Source organism: Mirounga angustirostris, unplaced genomic scaffold (genome assembly GCF_029215605.1).
Source record: "Mirounga angustirostris isolate CCGP_5_RB_7025 unplaced genomic scaffold, mMirAng1.0.hap1 SCAF_12, whole genome shotgun sequence".
NCBI classification, from domain to species: Eukaryota; Metazoa; Chordata; class Mammalia; order Carnivora; family Phocidae; genus Mirounga; species Mirounga angustirostris.
In genome coordinates this window covers 92,635,519-92,652,673 of record NW_026991720.1, presented here as the reverse complement: position 1 = coordinate 92,652,673, position 17,155 = coordinate 92,635,519, and the positions used below count along the sequence as shown (strand labels likewise).

Here is a 17,155-nt window from a genome sequence, read left to right as displayed (position 1 = left end):
TGGGAAAGATATGAGATGAAAAACAAAAACAAAGAACTAATCTCAGCTTCAATGTTTCTCCTACAAAATCTTTAAAATTATAAAATGAGAAAACATTTGTTTTATTAAAAACGGAAAAGAATGACTTTTATTTTTTTTTAAGATTTTATTTATTTATTTGACAGAGAGAGACACAGCGCGAGAGGGAACAGAAGCAGGGGGAGTGGGAGGGGGAGAAGCAGGCTTCCCGCCGAGCAGGGAGCCCAATGTGGGGCTCGATCCCAGGACCCTGGGATCATGACCTGAGCCGAAGGCAGATGCTTAACGACTGAGCCATCCAGGCACCCCAAGAATGACTTTTATATTGGACTATCTGGGTTACTTTTAGAAGGACTCTGATTCCTTTTCCTTCTCTCCTTCTTTTATGTCCTGCTTCCTCCCTTTTACTCTCCTCCTGGCCTTCCCTTCATCCCCCAGCAAGGGAGTGTGGCCAGGCCAACTCTTAAACTCAGTCTCAATGGTAAGGCTTGTGTGGGGCTAAGGAGGGCCAGGACCAGAGCTGAGTGCATGGAATTCCTTATTAGCTGTGTGACTTTGGACAAATTGCTTTATGTCTCTGTGTCTCTGTCTTCTCACTTATAATCTAGGAATAATAAAGCATCAGCTCATAAGGTTATTGTAGAGATCAAATAAATTAATACAGGCAAAGTGCTGAGACCTGTGCCTGACACTATGATAAGCGTTACCATCACTGTTACTACATGGTGCATTTCAGTCTCTACTGGAGGCTTTCAGGTACGTGTGAAGGGCCTGGCTGAAGCCTTAGCCCTGGGAGCTTATAAAAAGTAAGAAGAAATCATTAGTCTAGGTTCAGAGGAAAATAAGCAATGGAGAAGAAAAAATAATCATTTCATTTCAATTCTCTCATCCCATATATAGATACATGGTTATTAAAAAAAACAACAACAACAACAGTTAAAAACCATATTAGTTTGGGTGGCTCAGTTGGTTAAGTGACTGCCTTCAGCTCAGGTCATGATCCTGGAGTCCCAGGATCGAGTCCTGCATCGGGCTCCCTGCTCAGCAGGGAGTCTGCTTCTCCCTCTGACCCTCCCCCCTCTCATGCTCTCTCTATCTCATTCTCTCTCTCAAATAAATAAATAAAACCTTAAAAAAAAAACAAACCTGTATTAGTTTGGGGCACCAGGACGGCTCAGTCAGCAGAGCATGTGACTCTTGATCTCAGGGCTGTGAGTTCAAGCCCCACGTTGGGTTCAGAGATTACTTAATAAAATCTTTAAAAAAGAAAAAACTGTATTAGTTTCTATGTTTTAAAGGGAGTGATAGCTTTACCTGGTCTTTCCACTTTTATAACTTCTGCTCCAAGATCTCCTAAATTCATAGTAGCAAAAGGTCCCGCCAATACTCTACAATATTAACAATGACAAATAATTACCACTTTGAAGATTTTTATATTAATTCTTAATAGCTCATTAACATAGACAAGCTCATATAATGCTAGTAAAAATTAAAACTATTAAAACTGTTCAGAGTAGCAATTTGGCCTTATGTACTAAGAGCTTTAAAAAGTATATTCCCTTGGGGCACCTGGGTGGCTTAGTCGGTTTAGCATCTGCCTTCCGCTTGTGTCATGATTTCAGCTTCCTGGGGATCAAGCCCTGCATCTGTGCCCTGCTCAGCTGGGAGTCTGCTTCTCCCTCTGCCCCTCCCCCATCATGCGATGCACATGCTCTCTCTCTCTCAAATAAATAAATAAATAAAAACTTTTTTAAAAAAGTATATTCTCATTGATGCAGTAATTCCACTTCCAGAATTCTATGCTAAGGAAGAAATCCTAAGATTTCCTGAGGGAAAAACTTATGTAAAAGGAAACCTAATTTATAATTGTGAAATATTGGGGGATGAGTAATTATGTGACAACTATATAATAAAGTATCATCTTACCTTCTTCTCAAATTTTGAATGACATGGAAAAATACGTAAAATATAACATTATCTTTTAAATGTGGGTAAAACTGTAATTTCATTTTTTTTAAATATTTTATTTTTTATTTCAGAGAGAGAACATGAGCAGGGGAAGGAGCAGAGGGAGAAGGAGAAGCAGACTCCCCACTGAGCAGGGAGCCTGATGCAGGGCTCAATCCCAGGACCCTGAGATCATGACCTGAGCCGAAGGCAGACGCTTAACCAACTGAGCCACCTAGGTGCCCCTAAAACTGTAATTTCAATATGGTTCTAATTTTTATTTTTATCAGCACCACGCTCTAACCAACTGAGCTAACCGCCCGCTCACTAATTTTTATTTTTAAAAATTATATATAAATATGCAGATTGGAAAAATGCACAAATACACTAATTGTCTCTTAGAATGATGAAATTATAAAAATTTTTCGGGCGCCTAGGTGGCTCAGTTGGTTAAGTGACTGCCTTCGGCTCAGGTCATGATCCTGGAGTCCAGGGATCGAGTCCCACATCAGGCTTCCTGCTCAGCAGGGAGTCTGCTTCTCCCTCTGACCCTCCTCCCTCTCATGCTCTCTGTCTCTCATTCTCTCTCTCGCAAATAAATAAAATCTTTAAAAAAAAAAAAAAAATTTTTTTTGTTTTCTTTTCTAAAACTTTGATAAGTAAGCATTATAATCCAAAAAACAAATGAACGTTTTTTTTTTAAAGAAAGGAAAAATTCAATCACCAAAACACAGATAAACCAATACAAACCTTGTTAGATCCAGAATTTTTACACCCTCCAGTGGCTTCATATTGTCAGCAACTGGCAAAACACAGAAAATATTTGAAGAGTATTGATTACTAATTTTCAGAAGGAAGAATGCAGAATTCTTCATATTCTATTTTAAGTAATCTGTATTACTACCAAAAATGTGTTTTCCTTCACAATATTTCTGCTTTATATGTAACACAGAAACCTTGACCTGATCCAGTTAAGTCAATCTGTAAAAATTACAACAGCTAATACCCAATTAATAAAGTCCACAGCTACACTTAAGATAGTTTGTCTAAAGATATTTGCAAATGGCATATCAGATAAAGGGCTACTATCCAAAATCTATAAAGAACTTATCAAACTCAACACCCAAAGAACAAATAATCCAATCAAGAAATGGGCAGAAGACATGAACAGACATTTCTCCAAAGAAAACATCCAAATGGCCAACAGACACAAGAAAAAGTGCCCAACATCCCTCAGCATCTGGGAAACACAAATCAAAACCTCAATGAGATAACACCTCACACCAGTTAGAATGGCTAAAATTAACAAATCAGGAAACGACAGGTGTTGGTAAAGATGTGGAGAAAGGGGAACCCTCGTACACCGTTGGTGGGAATGCAAGCTGGTGCAGCCACTCTGGAAAACAGCATGGAGGTTCCTCAAAAAGTTGAAAATAGAGCTACCCTATGACCCAGCAATTGCACTACTGGGTATTTACCCCAAAGATACAAGTGATCCACAATGGGCACATGCACCCCAATGTTTATAGCAGCAATGCCCACAATAGCCAACCTATGGAAAGAGCCTAGATGTCCATCAACAGATGAATGGATAAAGAAGATGTGGTATATATACACAATGGAATATTATACAGACCATCAAAAAAACTGAAATCTTGCCGTCTGCAACGACGTGGATGGAACTAGAGGGTATTATGCTAACTGAAATAAGTCAATCAGAGAAAGACAATTATCCTATGATCTCACGGATATGTGGAATTTGAGAAACAAGACAGAGGATCATAGGGGAAGGGAGGGGAAAAATGAAACAAGACGAAACCAGAGAGGGAGACAAACCGTAAGAGACTCTTAATCTCAGAAAACAAACTGAGAGTTGCTGGAGGGGAGGGGGGTTGTACAGATGGGGTGGCTGGGTGATGGACATTTGGGAGGGTATGTGCTATGGTTAGTGCTGCGAATTGTGTAAGACTGAAGAATCACAGACCTGTACTCCTGAAACCAATAATACATTATATGTTAATTAAAAAAAATTTTTTTAAAGATGGTTTGTCAAATGAAAAAAATGGTGGGGGAGGAACATATAGACTGAACACAAAGGATTTTTAGGGCACTGTGTTAATATAGGTTGCAACAAATTATAACAAACATACCACTCTGGTGGGAGGATGCTGATAAGGGGGAATGTGTGCAGGCAAGGAATATATGGGAAGTCTCTGTACCTTCCTCTCAATTTTGCAGTAAACCTGAAACTGCTATAAAAAAAAATAGTTAGGGGTGCCTGGGTGGCTCAGTCATTGGGCATCTGCCTTCGGCTCAGGTCATGATCCCAGGGTCCTGGGATCGAGCCCCGCATCGGGCTCCCTGCTCTGCAGGAAGCCTGCTTCTCCCACTCCCCCTGCTTGTGTTCCCTCTCTCGCTGTGTCTCTCTGTCAAAAAAATAAATAGAATCTTTAAAAAAAATAAAAATAAAAATAAATAATAAAGTTAAATTCTTGCCAAACGGCTTACAAAGTTTAGATCATGATGACTGATATCAAGCTGACTTTTTGGGGAAAAATGATGAACTACTGGTTCAATACATTTTTAAAATAGACTATTTTTTAGAGCAGTTTTGGATACCAGCAGTAAAATGGAGCAGAAAGTACAAAGAATTCCCATGTACCTCTTTTTCCCACAAGTGTACAACCTCCCCCACTTTGAACTTCCCTCACCAGAGTGATACATTTGTTACAACTGATGAAGATACACTGACAGGTCTCTATCACATAATTTAGAGTTCACTCTTGGTCTTGTACATTGTATGGATTTAGACAAACACATAATGACATGTGCCAAACATTATTATATACAGAATCATTTCACTGCCCTAAAAATCCTCTGTGCTCTATTCACCCCTTCCTCCCCTCAAAACTCTAGAAACCAATCCTTTTACTGTATCCACAATTTGCCTTTTCCAGAATGTCATATAGTTGGAATCATATAGTAGGTAGTCTTTTCAGATTGGCTCCTTTCACTTGGTAGTATGCATTTAAGTTTCCTCCATGGCTCGATAGATCATTTTTCAGTGCTGAATAATATTCCATTACCTTGGTATACCAGTTTATTTATCCATCCACCTACTAAAGGACACCTTGATTGCTTCCAAGGTTTGAGAGTTATGAAGAAAGCTGCTGAAATGTTGTATGCACGTCTCTGTGTGGACATAAGTTTTCAACACATTTGGGTAACTATCAAGGAGTGCCGATTACTGAATAGCGTGGTAAGAGTATGTTTAGTTTTCTGCTCCATCTTCCAAAGTAGCTGTACCATTTTGCATTCCCACCAGAAATGAATGAGAGTTCCTCGGTTCAATACATTTTTTTAAAAATCTCAATGCAGCTCCATCACCAGTGGAAGTAACAGAAGTCACAAATTTACACATACACCATTATAGTCTTGAGAAGGATCACAGTGGCATAATAATTCTTAGCTAGGAGGGTCCCCAGGCCACACTGGTCTAGTAAGAAATAATCGAAGTCCATATAGTGGGCATTTTGTCCTTGAAACCAGCCAATTTATTCTTTTACAGTAAGAAACTGCTATCCCAGCAATAGGAAATATGTGAAGTCTATGGAACTGGTGCATTATTTTCTTGGAAACACACTTATGTAGGAAGCTAAATTATACGCAGAGGATAAATTGATGAGCAGAGGATCAGAAAAAAGGAAGTAACTAAAACTATGTTTAATGTGGTAAATTGTTACAGCAATGGCCTCCATGAATCACACTTCCAGATATCCACACCCTTGTATATTCTCCTTCCATGTAGACTCTGGGCTTGGACATCTGCCTTGCTTTAGCCAAGGGAACACTAGCAAACTTGATGCCCGTAGAGGCTGGAAAAGAGCTTACACAGTAGAGCTTGACTTTTTGGAACACTTCCACTTTCAGATGAAGCAGAAGATGAAAGAACAAATGGAGAGAGGCTTAGCCATCCCCGTCACTGTAGCTGTCCCAGGTGAGGTCCAGACATGTGGGTGAAGCCATCTTAAAACACCCAGATCCAGCCAGGTGAATGAGTTCAGGTGAGTCCAGCAGGACACTCACAGAACTCTGAGGAAAAATAAGGCACTGCTGTTTTAAGCCAGTAAGTTTTGAAGTGGTTTGTTGTACAGCAATAGATAAACAGACATAATGGCTTATGGCAGAGCGATCCTTTCAAAATGTAAACCGTACGTCATTCCCCTCCTCGAAATCCTCTAATGGCTTTCTACCAAACTGAGAATGAACTCCAACATCTTCCCACAGCCCACAGATGCTACTTGCTCTGGCCTTCTGCTACGTCCCCAGCCATGACCCCTATCCCTCCCTCTCATGCTTCTCCAGCTACGTTAGCTTTCTTGCAGTTCCTTGAACACACCGAGCATATTTCTGTTTTAAGGGCCTGTGGCAGAAACAGAGATGGACCACCCAGATTCCCCTTCAAAGAAAGGAATTTCTGCCCAACCTACAAGAAGCATGTTTAACTTACAACTCCAGTATTAGCTTCCTCAAGGCCCACCTCAGCTTTTCTCAGCTGAGAGCACTCTGTTCTCAGGACAGTCGCTGGTCAAATGACCGAGCAAAGTTGGGCAGAAAGGCCTGGTCATTTCCTCCACCAAATGCGGAATGTTGTATCAGTTCTCCTTGGTGTACTGCTCTGGAACCCCCCCCCACCCCCACCCAGCATTGGGCTGGCAAAGAATTTGACAGGTGCATGCAAGTCTGATGGCTCTTCTACCCAATCCAATTTCCTTCCTTTCCCTTTCATAGGTGTTACTCCCCAGTAAATCCTTTGTCCTTCCAACTCTGTCTCAACATCTGATTTCTGGAGAATCCGAGATGTGACAGGACCTTTGCACTTGCTATTCTCTAGACCTGAAACTCTTTTTCCTCCACACATTTGCATGTCTTGCTTACTTCACTCAAATTTCTGCCCAAACACCACACTCTCAGAGAAACCTTGCCTGATCATCCTATCTCAAACAGCACGCCTCTGGATCTCAGTATGTTTTCGTTTTGTTTATAACACCTACCCATTACTTCACATTACATTATACGTTTATTTATTTATTGTACTACTTACTGTCTTTCCACTAGAATGTAATTTCAATGAAGGCAGAACTTGTCTATCTTGCATCTCCCTCCAGAACAGTGGCTGGCCCATGGTAGGCACTCACTAAGAATTAGTTGAAGGGTCACACTGGGAAGGGGTGAGGGACGGAGGGAGGAACTCATATACTTAATAATTCATATGATCATTGCAATGGACTGAATGTTTGTGTCCCCCCAAAATTCATAAATTGAAATCCTAATCCCTGAAGTTATAATATTAGGAAGTGGGACCTTTGGGAGGTAAATAGGTCTTGAGGGTGGAACCATCATAAATGGAATTAGTACCCTTATATAATGAGCCCCAGAGAACTTCCTTGACCCCTTTCTGCCATGTGAGGACACAGCAGGAAGTCAGCAGTCCTCAACCCAGAAGAGGACCTCACCAGAATCCAACCATGTTGGCACTGTGATCTCACATTTCTAGCCTCCAGAACCATGAGAAACAAATTTCTGTTGTATGTAAGTCTGTGATATTCTATTTTAGCAGCCCAAACTTATTAAGATCATTAAAAGAGACCAGAATCTTCAAAGTCAGGTAGCTGATTTTTCTCTAACCTGGACAGAGCTTGAATAGGGAAAAGACACAGTAAGGGGCACCTGGGTGGCTCATCGGTTAAGCGTCCAACTCTTGATTTCGGCTCAGCTCATGATCTCGGGGTGGTGAGATCGAGCCCCAAGTCAGGCTCTGCGCTCAGCAGGAAGTATGCTTGAGATTCTCTCTCTCTCCCCCCCCCCCTGCCCTCCCCCTGCTCTCAGGTTATCTCTCACTCTTTCTCAAATAAATAAGTAAATCTTTAAAAAAAAAAAAAGGGGGGGGGGGAAGAAAGAAAGAAAAGACAAAGAATTCAATGGGCATTTGGAGGTACAGGTTAAGCTTAGCAGCTGGAATGGAAAGGAAAATCAGACCGAGAAGGAGAGGAAGCTGAGGGAAAATGGCAGGAGAAAAACTACCAGGGAAAAATTTCCACTAACAAGACAGCTAACAGAACTTTTTTTTAAGGTATTACAAATAGAATTAGATTTTAGGTTATATGTGGTACCTCTCCAAAATTACCAAATTAATTCAGTAAAGCCTGGTACAAACCCAAGTACCTTGTCTGAGTGGTTCTTGGGAAAATTTTTAAAAAGAGGGTGAGTTGAAGCTGGGGCAGAGTGAGTAGAACAGGTACACGAGGTAGGACGTGAGTGAAAGCTCCCATTAAACAACCTTTGTCCCTACTATGTGCTAATCATTCTATGAAGATACAGTGTGAGAGGTATCACATCCCTTCCTCCTCAAGTATCCCATGATCTACCGGGGAAAACTTAAACATACAAGGACTATAATGATTAAGAACACTACCCCTAGGTTCAAATTGTTACTCTATTTACTAACTTGTGACCCTGTTCTATTTTGATTTCCCCATCTGTAAAACAGGGATAATACTGGGACCTATCTCATAAGGATATTAAAAAATTAAATGAAACATCGCCTTATAAGCATTTAGACACAGTGCTCAATAAATGTCAGCTACTGTCAGTATCATTTCTATCTTCTCCCCAAACTTGCTCCTGTGTTCCTTAATTCAGTGAGTGGCACTCCTACCCACTTGGTTACCGAAGTCAAAACCCAAACAAAATCCTTGAACCCTCTCTCTTTTTGCACCCCTTAAATTTAATAAAGAACCACTTAGTGCATATTCTGTCTCAAAAATATCTCTTGACTGGCTTCTCTTCTCTCATCCCCACTGCCACCACTGTAGCTCAGGTCACCATCAACTCTCTCCTGAGTTACTCTAACAACCTACTAATTCTTCTGCTGGGCTTCAATCTTGGCTCTCTTCAAAACAACCTCCATAGAGGCGCCTGGGTAGCTCAGTCAGTTAAGCGTACAACTCTTGATCTCAGCTCAGGTCTTGATCTCAGGGTCATGAGTTCAAACCCCTTGTTGGACTCCACACTGGGCGTGGAGCCTACATTAAAAAAAAAAAGAAAAAGAAAAAGCACCCTCCATAATGCTGCCAGAATTATTTTTCAAAATGTAAATCGACCCAATCTTTTCAACCATATCTGTTTCTCATTCTTCTGTTCCCTATCTCAGTTAATGGCATCATCAACCACTCTAAGATAGAATTTAGGGATCTTCCCAGATATGTCTTCTTCTTCACTCCCCACATTCAATCAGCCATCAATTTTCTGTTAAATCTGCTCTATTCTTCCCCAGTTCCCTGGTACTGTCTCCACTCAGGCCTTCATTTCTTGTCCCAACTGCCTGCAAAAGCTTCTTAACCTATTTCTGCCTAACGTCTGTTCCCACCAATTCATTCTCAACACTGCTTCCAGAGTAATCTTCCAAAATGAAGAACCCATTATGCCAGTTTCTTGTTCATTCACAGTTACTCATGGTCCTTTCCCTCATGAAGCTTACAGTCTACTGTTCCTCCTAAAACTGCAAACGAGGCTATTGTTCCTAGCTTCATTCCTGTCCGCCTTTTCAATTTCAATCTGCAAAAAAAGATATGTCTTACTAGCCATACTTCTTTCAAATCTCTCACATTTCTAGGACACTGTATGTGTTCTTTCCTCTGACTGTAATAATCCTCCACCCTGTCTCACCTAGACAAGTCCTTGCATCTTTCATAAGTCAACATCCTTAGAGGGTATTCCTGCTCACCATAGCATCCTGAGCAAGTCTCTGTCAATAGCATTCTTCTGAATTATGACTTACTAGTTAGTCTTGACCAGATGATAAACTCTTGAGAAAAGAGACTTTCATTCTGTATTTCCAATATCAAATACTAGCACTTGGTATGTAGTAAGAACTCAATAAATGTTTGTGGAAGGAAAGAAAGGACGGAAAGGAGGAAAAAAATGTCCTCACATCTTGCCACAATGTATTAATAGATTGCCATAATGGAACACCGTAAAAAATATCATGTAGGCCCACTGCAGCAATTACAAGTAGGGCTTCTTGGTGCCCACGATGGGTGCTGCAGGGTTTTATAACCTAATCTCAGAAGTAACATGTTATCACTTCTGCCATATGCTATCAGTCACACAGGCCAACTGGTGCAGAGTTAGGGGGTGCTCACACAAGGATGTATGAGGAGGTAAGGATCACTGTAGCCATTCTAGAAACTGGGTAATACACTCGAAGTGGTTTCGATTTGTATTTCCATGATGACAAGTGATGTTGAGCACATTTTCATATGCTTACTGGCCATTATCATGTCTTTTTTACTAAACATCTGCTTCAAACTTTTGCCCATTTTTAATTCAGTTCCCTTAATGAGTGTACACAACATTGCTTCAAGCACCCTTACCATCCTTGTCATTTAACACACTGCAACATAAACATCAAGCTGACGGAGAGGGGCTGTCGGTTTTGTCCCCTATAAAATCAAGTTGGGGCTCAGTCATTAAGTGTCTGCCTTCGGCTCAGGTCATGATCCCAGTGTCCTGGGATCGAGCCCCGCCTCGGGCTCCCTGCTTGGCAGGAAGCCTGCTTCTCCCTCTCGCACTCCCCCTGCTGTGTTCCCTCTCTCGCTGTGTCTCTCTCTGTCAAATAAATAAAATCTTTAAAAAAAAAAAAAAAGAAACTACCATTACGATTTCATCAATATGACATTCTGGAAAAGACAAATGATAGAGAACAGATAAGAGTTGGGAGAAACTGGGGATGAAGAGAGGGAATGACTGCAAATTTTGAGGGGTAAGGGAAGTGTTCTATGCCTTAATTATGGTGATGGTTACATGACTCCATACATTTGTCCCAACCCACAGAACTAAATACCAAAAAGAATTTTACTGTATGCAAATTTTACCTCCATAAAAAATTATCAATATTATCAGAAATATGAAGAACTTGCACCTATAAAACAGAAAAAGATACTTGTAAAAAAATATTTAGAGAATAAAAATATGATCTTGGAACTTTAAAAAAAGATACAAGAATGAAAATGTAAGAGAAAGGCAGAAAAATAAAAATAAGATGGGGCACCTGGGTGGCTCATTCAGTTGAGCAGCAGACTCTTGATTTCGGCTCAGGTCATGATCTCAGGGTCCTGGGTTTGAGACCTGCTTCAGGCTCCATGCTCAGCAGGGAGTCTGCTTGACGATTCTCTCTCTCCCTCTCCCTCTGCCCCTCTCCCTGCTCACTCTTCCTCTCTCTCTCAAATACATAAATCTTAATAAAAAAGATAAAGATAAGAAAATCACCCAGACAGGACAAAAAGAAATAATAAAAGTGAAAAATGAAGAAGAGGGAGGAAAAATAAAGGATCAGCCTAGGAATTCTGATAATACAGGTTTCTCAAAGAGTGAACAGCAAAAACAGAAGAGAGAACATTAATAAACAAATAATTCAGAAAAAGTTCACAGAACTGAGTTAATTTCCAGATTGAAAGGGCCCTCTGCATGCCCTGCACAGATTTTTAAAAGGTACACACCATTTTGAAAAGATATATGCACCCTTATATTTACTGCAGCGTTATTTACAATAGCCAAGATATGGAAGCAACCCAAGTGTCCATCAAGAGGTGAATGAAGAAGACATGGTGCACAGACACACACACATACACACAATGGAATATTACTCAGCCTTAAAAAAAAAGATGCAGTAATGCCTTTTGCAACAACATGGATAAACCTACAGGGTATTATGCTAAGTGAAATCAGACAGAAAGACAAATAACATGTGAAATCTAAAAAACAAAAAAAAGTGAATACACAAACCAAAAGCAGAATCAGACCTATAAAAACAAATTGATGGTTGCCAGAGGGGAGAGGGGTAGGAGGATAGGCAAAATGGGTAAAGGGGAGTTGGAGATACAGGCTTCCAGTTACGGAATGAATAATAAGTCATGGAAATAAAAGGCATAGCATAGGGAATATAGTCAACAATACTGTAATAGCACTGGGTGGTGACAGATGGTAGTTAAACCTGTGATGAGCATATAGCATCAATGTACAGATTTGTCAAATCACTATATTGTATATCTGAAACTAATGTAACATTTTATGTCAACTATACTAAAATTTAAAAAATTAACTAATTTTTTTTCTTTTTTTTTTTTTTTAAAGATTTTATTTATTTATTTGAGAGAGAGAGAATGAGAGACAGAGAGCATGAGAGGGAGGAGGGTCAGAGGGAGAAGCGGACTCCCTGCCGAGCAGGGAGCCCGATGCGGGACTCGATCCCGGGACTCCAGGATCATGACCTGAGCCGAAGGCAGTTGCTTAACCAACTGAGCCACCCAGGCACCCAAAAAATTAACTAATTTAATTAATAAAAATAAAAAGACACACATCAAGAATGAATATTCATGGGAATGAAAGGTACAGCATAGGAAATATGGTAAATGGTGTTCTAATACCATTGTATGGTGATAGATAATAGCTACACTGCGGTGAATACAGCATAAAATACAGAGTTGTCCCACCATGATATTATACACCTGAAACTAATGTAACATTGTGTTTCAACTATACTTCAATAAAAAAATTAAAAATTAAAAAATGACAAAGTGCTAGAAATTTAAAAAACTAAAAAACTATATTAAAAGGCACACATATGGGGCACCTGGGTGGCTCAATCGTTAAGCGTCTGCCTTCGGCTCAGGTCATGATCCCGGGGTCCTGGGATCCAGCCCCGCATCGGGCTCCCTGTTCAGCAGGAAGCCTGCTTCTCCCTCTCCCACTCCCCTGCTTGTGTTCCCTCTCTCGCTGTGTCTCTCTGTCAAATAAATAAATCTTTAAAAAAAATAAAAATAAAAGACACACATAAAGACCCATCAGTGTAAGAATTTGGAACATTAAGATTTTTTTCTCTGCCAAAATCAGATCTAAAAACTTTCTAGGGAGAAAAAAGCATATATAAGGGATTGGCTAGCAGAATGTCACTGAACTTCTCAATAGTACTGGAAAATAAAACTTAAAAATGGAACAAAAACCTTAAAATTTTGAGAGGAAAATTTATTTCTCTTTTTTTCCTTATTTATTTATTTATTTATTTATTTATTTATTTATTTATTTATTTTTATTTTTATTTCTCTTTTAAATTCTAAACCAGTCAAGCTCTGAGTCTTGTGTGAGGGTAGAAAAAGAACATTTTCAATCATGCAAATTTTCAAAAACTTTACCTTCCCATTCTTTCTTGGGAAAATTATTTCTAGAGGATATGCTCCACCAAAAACAGAACAAGAAATAAGAAGATATGGGGTCAGAAAATGGTGGATCTAAAGGAGGAGAAATATGAAAGGAATCCTCAGGATGACAGTAAAGAAAATACTAACACAATAGCTGAAATATTTACCCTTATGGAACAGTTGGGAATGAATTAAGGAGAGATATTGAGAAAGTAAATAAAGAAGCCAGACAAATATTAACACAAGGGAAAACAAAAAGGTATATATGAGCAGGAATGAAATAAAAATATGAATAATTGTATAATCATAACAATATAAATACTGAATATTTGTCTAGCAAAATTTATTATTTGGTAAGATGGAAAGTATATGTGTAATTGTTGGAAAGGTGGTGAAAGAAAGCTAGTCTTTATCACTACAGATAATGCCTAAAAACAAAATCAAGAAGTAGCATTATAATCATGTTAGTTAGAGATCTGGAGGTAAAAACTAAAGGAAACAGCTAAAAGAACTGAAATTCGTTGTCCCTAGGAAAAGGAAAGGGGCAGAGAGACATAAGAGGCTACTGTTTTTCATAATTAACCTTACAGATCTGAAGTATATGTAAAACCTTGATTTTCAAAAATTAAAAAATAAATAAGTTATGTTAAATTCATGAGCAACAGGTGAAGTACCATTTTGTGGTGCTGCCCCCTGCAATGTTGTTGCTTTTTTTAAAGATTTTATTTATTTGTCAAAGAGAGAGAACACACGCACGAGCAGGGGGATGGGCAGGCAGAGGGAGAAGCAGGCTCTCTGCTGAGCAGGAAGCCTGATGTGGGACTCAATCCCAAGACCCTGGAATCATGACCTGAGCCAAAGGCAGACGCTTAACCGACTGAGCCACCCAGGCATCCCCCCTGCAATGTTTTGATAAGTATTGTCACTCTGAAGCTTTCCCTGATTCATTATTTGCACACACTGCAGCAGCTTCAAAGGGAAATTACAGTTTATTCTCATTATTCGCAGATTCTATATTTGAGAATTCAACTACTCACTAACTCCAAGATCAATACTGCAGTGCTTCTGCAGTCATTCCAGGACGTGCACAGAATGCAGAAAAATTTCAGTCCCTTGATACACATGTTCCCAGCCGAAGTCAACGTAGGCAACGCACTGGCCTTCTTGTTTCAGGTCTCATACTGTAAACAAGTGTCCTTTATGTGGTGTATTTTAAAGTGTCACATTTTCACATGTCTGTGCTTTTCTTGGTGATTTCACCATTTAACATGGCCCCTAAGAGTAGTGGCTGAAGTGCTGTCTGGTGTTCCTAAGTGCAAGAAGACTATGATGAGCCTTTTTTTTTTTTAAGGTTTTGTTTATTCATTTGAGAGAGAGAGAGTACAAGCAGGTGGAGGGGCAGAGAGAGAGGGAGAAGCAGGCTCCCTGCTGAGCAGGGAGCCAGACACCGGTCTCCATCCCTGGACTCCGGAATCATGACCTGAGCTGAAGGCAGACGCTTAACCCACTGAGCCACCCAGGAGCCCCCATGATGAGCCTTACAGAGAAAATATATGTTAGCTGAGCTTTGTTCAGCCATGACTATAACTATAGAAGTTATAATGCTATGGCCCTGAGTTCAAAGTTAATGAAACAATATATACTAAATAAGGTGACTTTAAACAGAAACACACACTTAACATTATGTGTATTAATCAGTGGTCAAAAATGTGTGACCAAAGACTTGCAGGAACTTAATCCTCTATTTCCCCTAGAAGCAATGGTTCAGTATTCACTAATTAGGTGTTCAGTTTATAGAACATAACTACCTCTAATAACAAGAATTAACTGTATAAAAGAGGCAAGAGAAAGATCAGTGCTAACTCAGTGAGGAAGCCCTTGACCAGCCTTGGGAAGCTTTGAAACAAAATTGAATACCATCATCATGGGCGCCTGAGTGGCTCAGTTGGTTAAGCAACTGCCTTCGGCTCAGGTCATGATCCTGGAGTCCCGGGATCGAGTCCCACATCGGGCTCCCTGCTCGGCGGGGAGTCTGCTTCTCCCTCTGACCCTCCTCCCTCTCATGCTCTCTGTCTCTCATTCTCTCTGTCTCAAATAAATAAATAAAATCTTAAAAAAAAAAAAAATTGAATACCATCATCAAACAGGAAGGGTTTGGCCATAGGGGAAGGAAAAGGTTTGATAAATTGATTCTAAAATTCATCTTGATGAGTATATGATCAAGAATAGCCCAGAAAAAAATTTTTGTGGAGGGAAGAATATTTAGCCTATGAAATTTTTAAAAAGTATAATTTTTAAAATATATTAACATATGAACAAATGGAGAGAAAAACAGCCATACATAGAAATGAAAAATTGTTATATAATGAAGAGAAAATCTCAAATCAGTGGGAAAATGATAAATTATTTAAGAAAGAGTATTGAGCAAACTGACTATCCATATAGAAAAAGAGGAAATGTGATCTACACATGATCCTATTAAGTTCTAAGATCTAAATACAAATGAAGGGGCGCCTGGGTGGCTCAGTCGTTAAGCGTCTGACTTCAGGTCAGGTCATGATCCCAGGGTGCTGGGATCGAGCCCCGCATCGGGCTCCCTGCTCCGCGGGAAGCCTGCTTCTCCCTCTCCCATTCCCCCTGCTTGTGTTCCCTCTCTCTCTGTCTGTCAAATAAATAAATAAAATCTTTTTAAAAATAAATAAATAAATAAATACAAATGAAATTTAAAGTAAATGAAAACACTAGAAAAAGATGAAAGAAATATGTTACAGTTTTGGTTGAGGAAAGCTCTTCTCTACCCAAAAAAAATGTGAAATTAAATCATCAAAGTTGATAGCTCTGATACATAAAATTTTAAACTCAGTACAATGAAAGATACCATGATTAAACTTAAAAGATTAATAACAGACTGGAAAGATGGAAACATTTGCAATAAAAATAAAAAACAAAAGGTTTCTACAACATATAAAATACTATTAGAAATCAGTAAGAAAGAGGGGCGCCTGGGTGGCTCAGTTGGTTAAATGTCTGCCTTCGGCTCAGGTCATGATCCCAGGGTCCTGGGATAGAGTCCCACATCAGGCTCCTTGTTCAGCAGGGAGCCTACTTCTTCTTCCTCTGCCTGCCCCACTCCCCCTGCTTGTGTGCTCACTCTCCCACTCTCATTCTGACAAATAAATAAAATCTTGAAAAAAAAAAAGATTGGGGCGCCTGGGTGGCTCAGTCGTTAAGCATCTGCCTTCGGCTCAGGTCATGATCCCAGGGTCCTGGGATCAAGCCCCGAGTCGGGCTTCCTGCTCCATGGGAAGCCTGTTTCTCCCTCCCCCACTCCCCCTGCTTGTGTTCCTTCTCTCGCTGTGTCTCTCTGTCAAATAAATAAATAAAATCTTAAAAAAAAACATTATATTAAAAAAAATCAGTAAGAAAGAAAAAAAGCCCAATGGAAAAATAGGAAACATATATATAATAGTCAATTCATAGACAAACAAAAATTTCCAGTACGTATAGCAAAAGATGTTTATAGCAATTTCATCTACAAGCAGAAGATGAAAATTATAACTAAGAATTTTTTTCTCACCAGACTGGCAAACATTTATAAATTAATACCCAATATTGGCAAGGGTGTGGTGAAATGGGCACTTTCATACACTGCAGAATGTAAATCACTAATGACTCTCTGTAGGGCAGCAATTTAACACTTCCTATAAAAATTTTAAATATTAATATCCTTTGACTAGGTTCTCCTGTTGGTGGAATATAATTCACAAAAAGATTCCACAAGTACGCCTAGACAAAGGTAACAAAATGTTTATTACAGAACTTTTTTGTCTTGATTTTCTGCTGTGTTTTTCAATCAACATTGTTAAAAATAATTCATATATAATAAATTATACAATTAAGTTTTGCACCTGACTGGCTCAGTAGGTAGAGCA

General features: G+C 39.5%; 1 protein-coding gene across 12 annotated transcripts in view; it reads right to left on the bottom strand.

The window, feature by feature from the left end:
* Positions 1-17,155, bottom strand: part of SUGCT (succinyl-CoA:glutarate-CoA transferase) — an 800,213-nt gene that overhangs the window by 770,888 nt on the left and 12,170 nt on the right. For 10 of the 12 annotated variants that reach the window (XM_064575448.1, XM_064575442.1, XM_064575445.1 and 7 more), the window contains exons 2-3: positions 2,716-2,767; positions 1,333-1,406 (exon numbers count right to left, since the gene is read on the bottom strand). In XM_064575448.1, coding sequence (XP_064431518.1) covers positions 1,333-1,406; positions 2,716-2,767 — 126 coding nt within the window. Of the gene's footprint in view, positions 1-1,164; positions 1,275-1,332; positions 1,409-2,715; positions 2,768-17,155 lie in introns of those variants that run through there. The other 2 variants (XM_064575450.1, XM_064575451.1) reach the window with 2 other exon arrangements.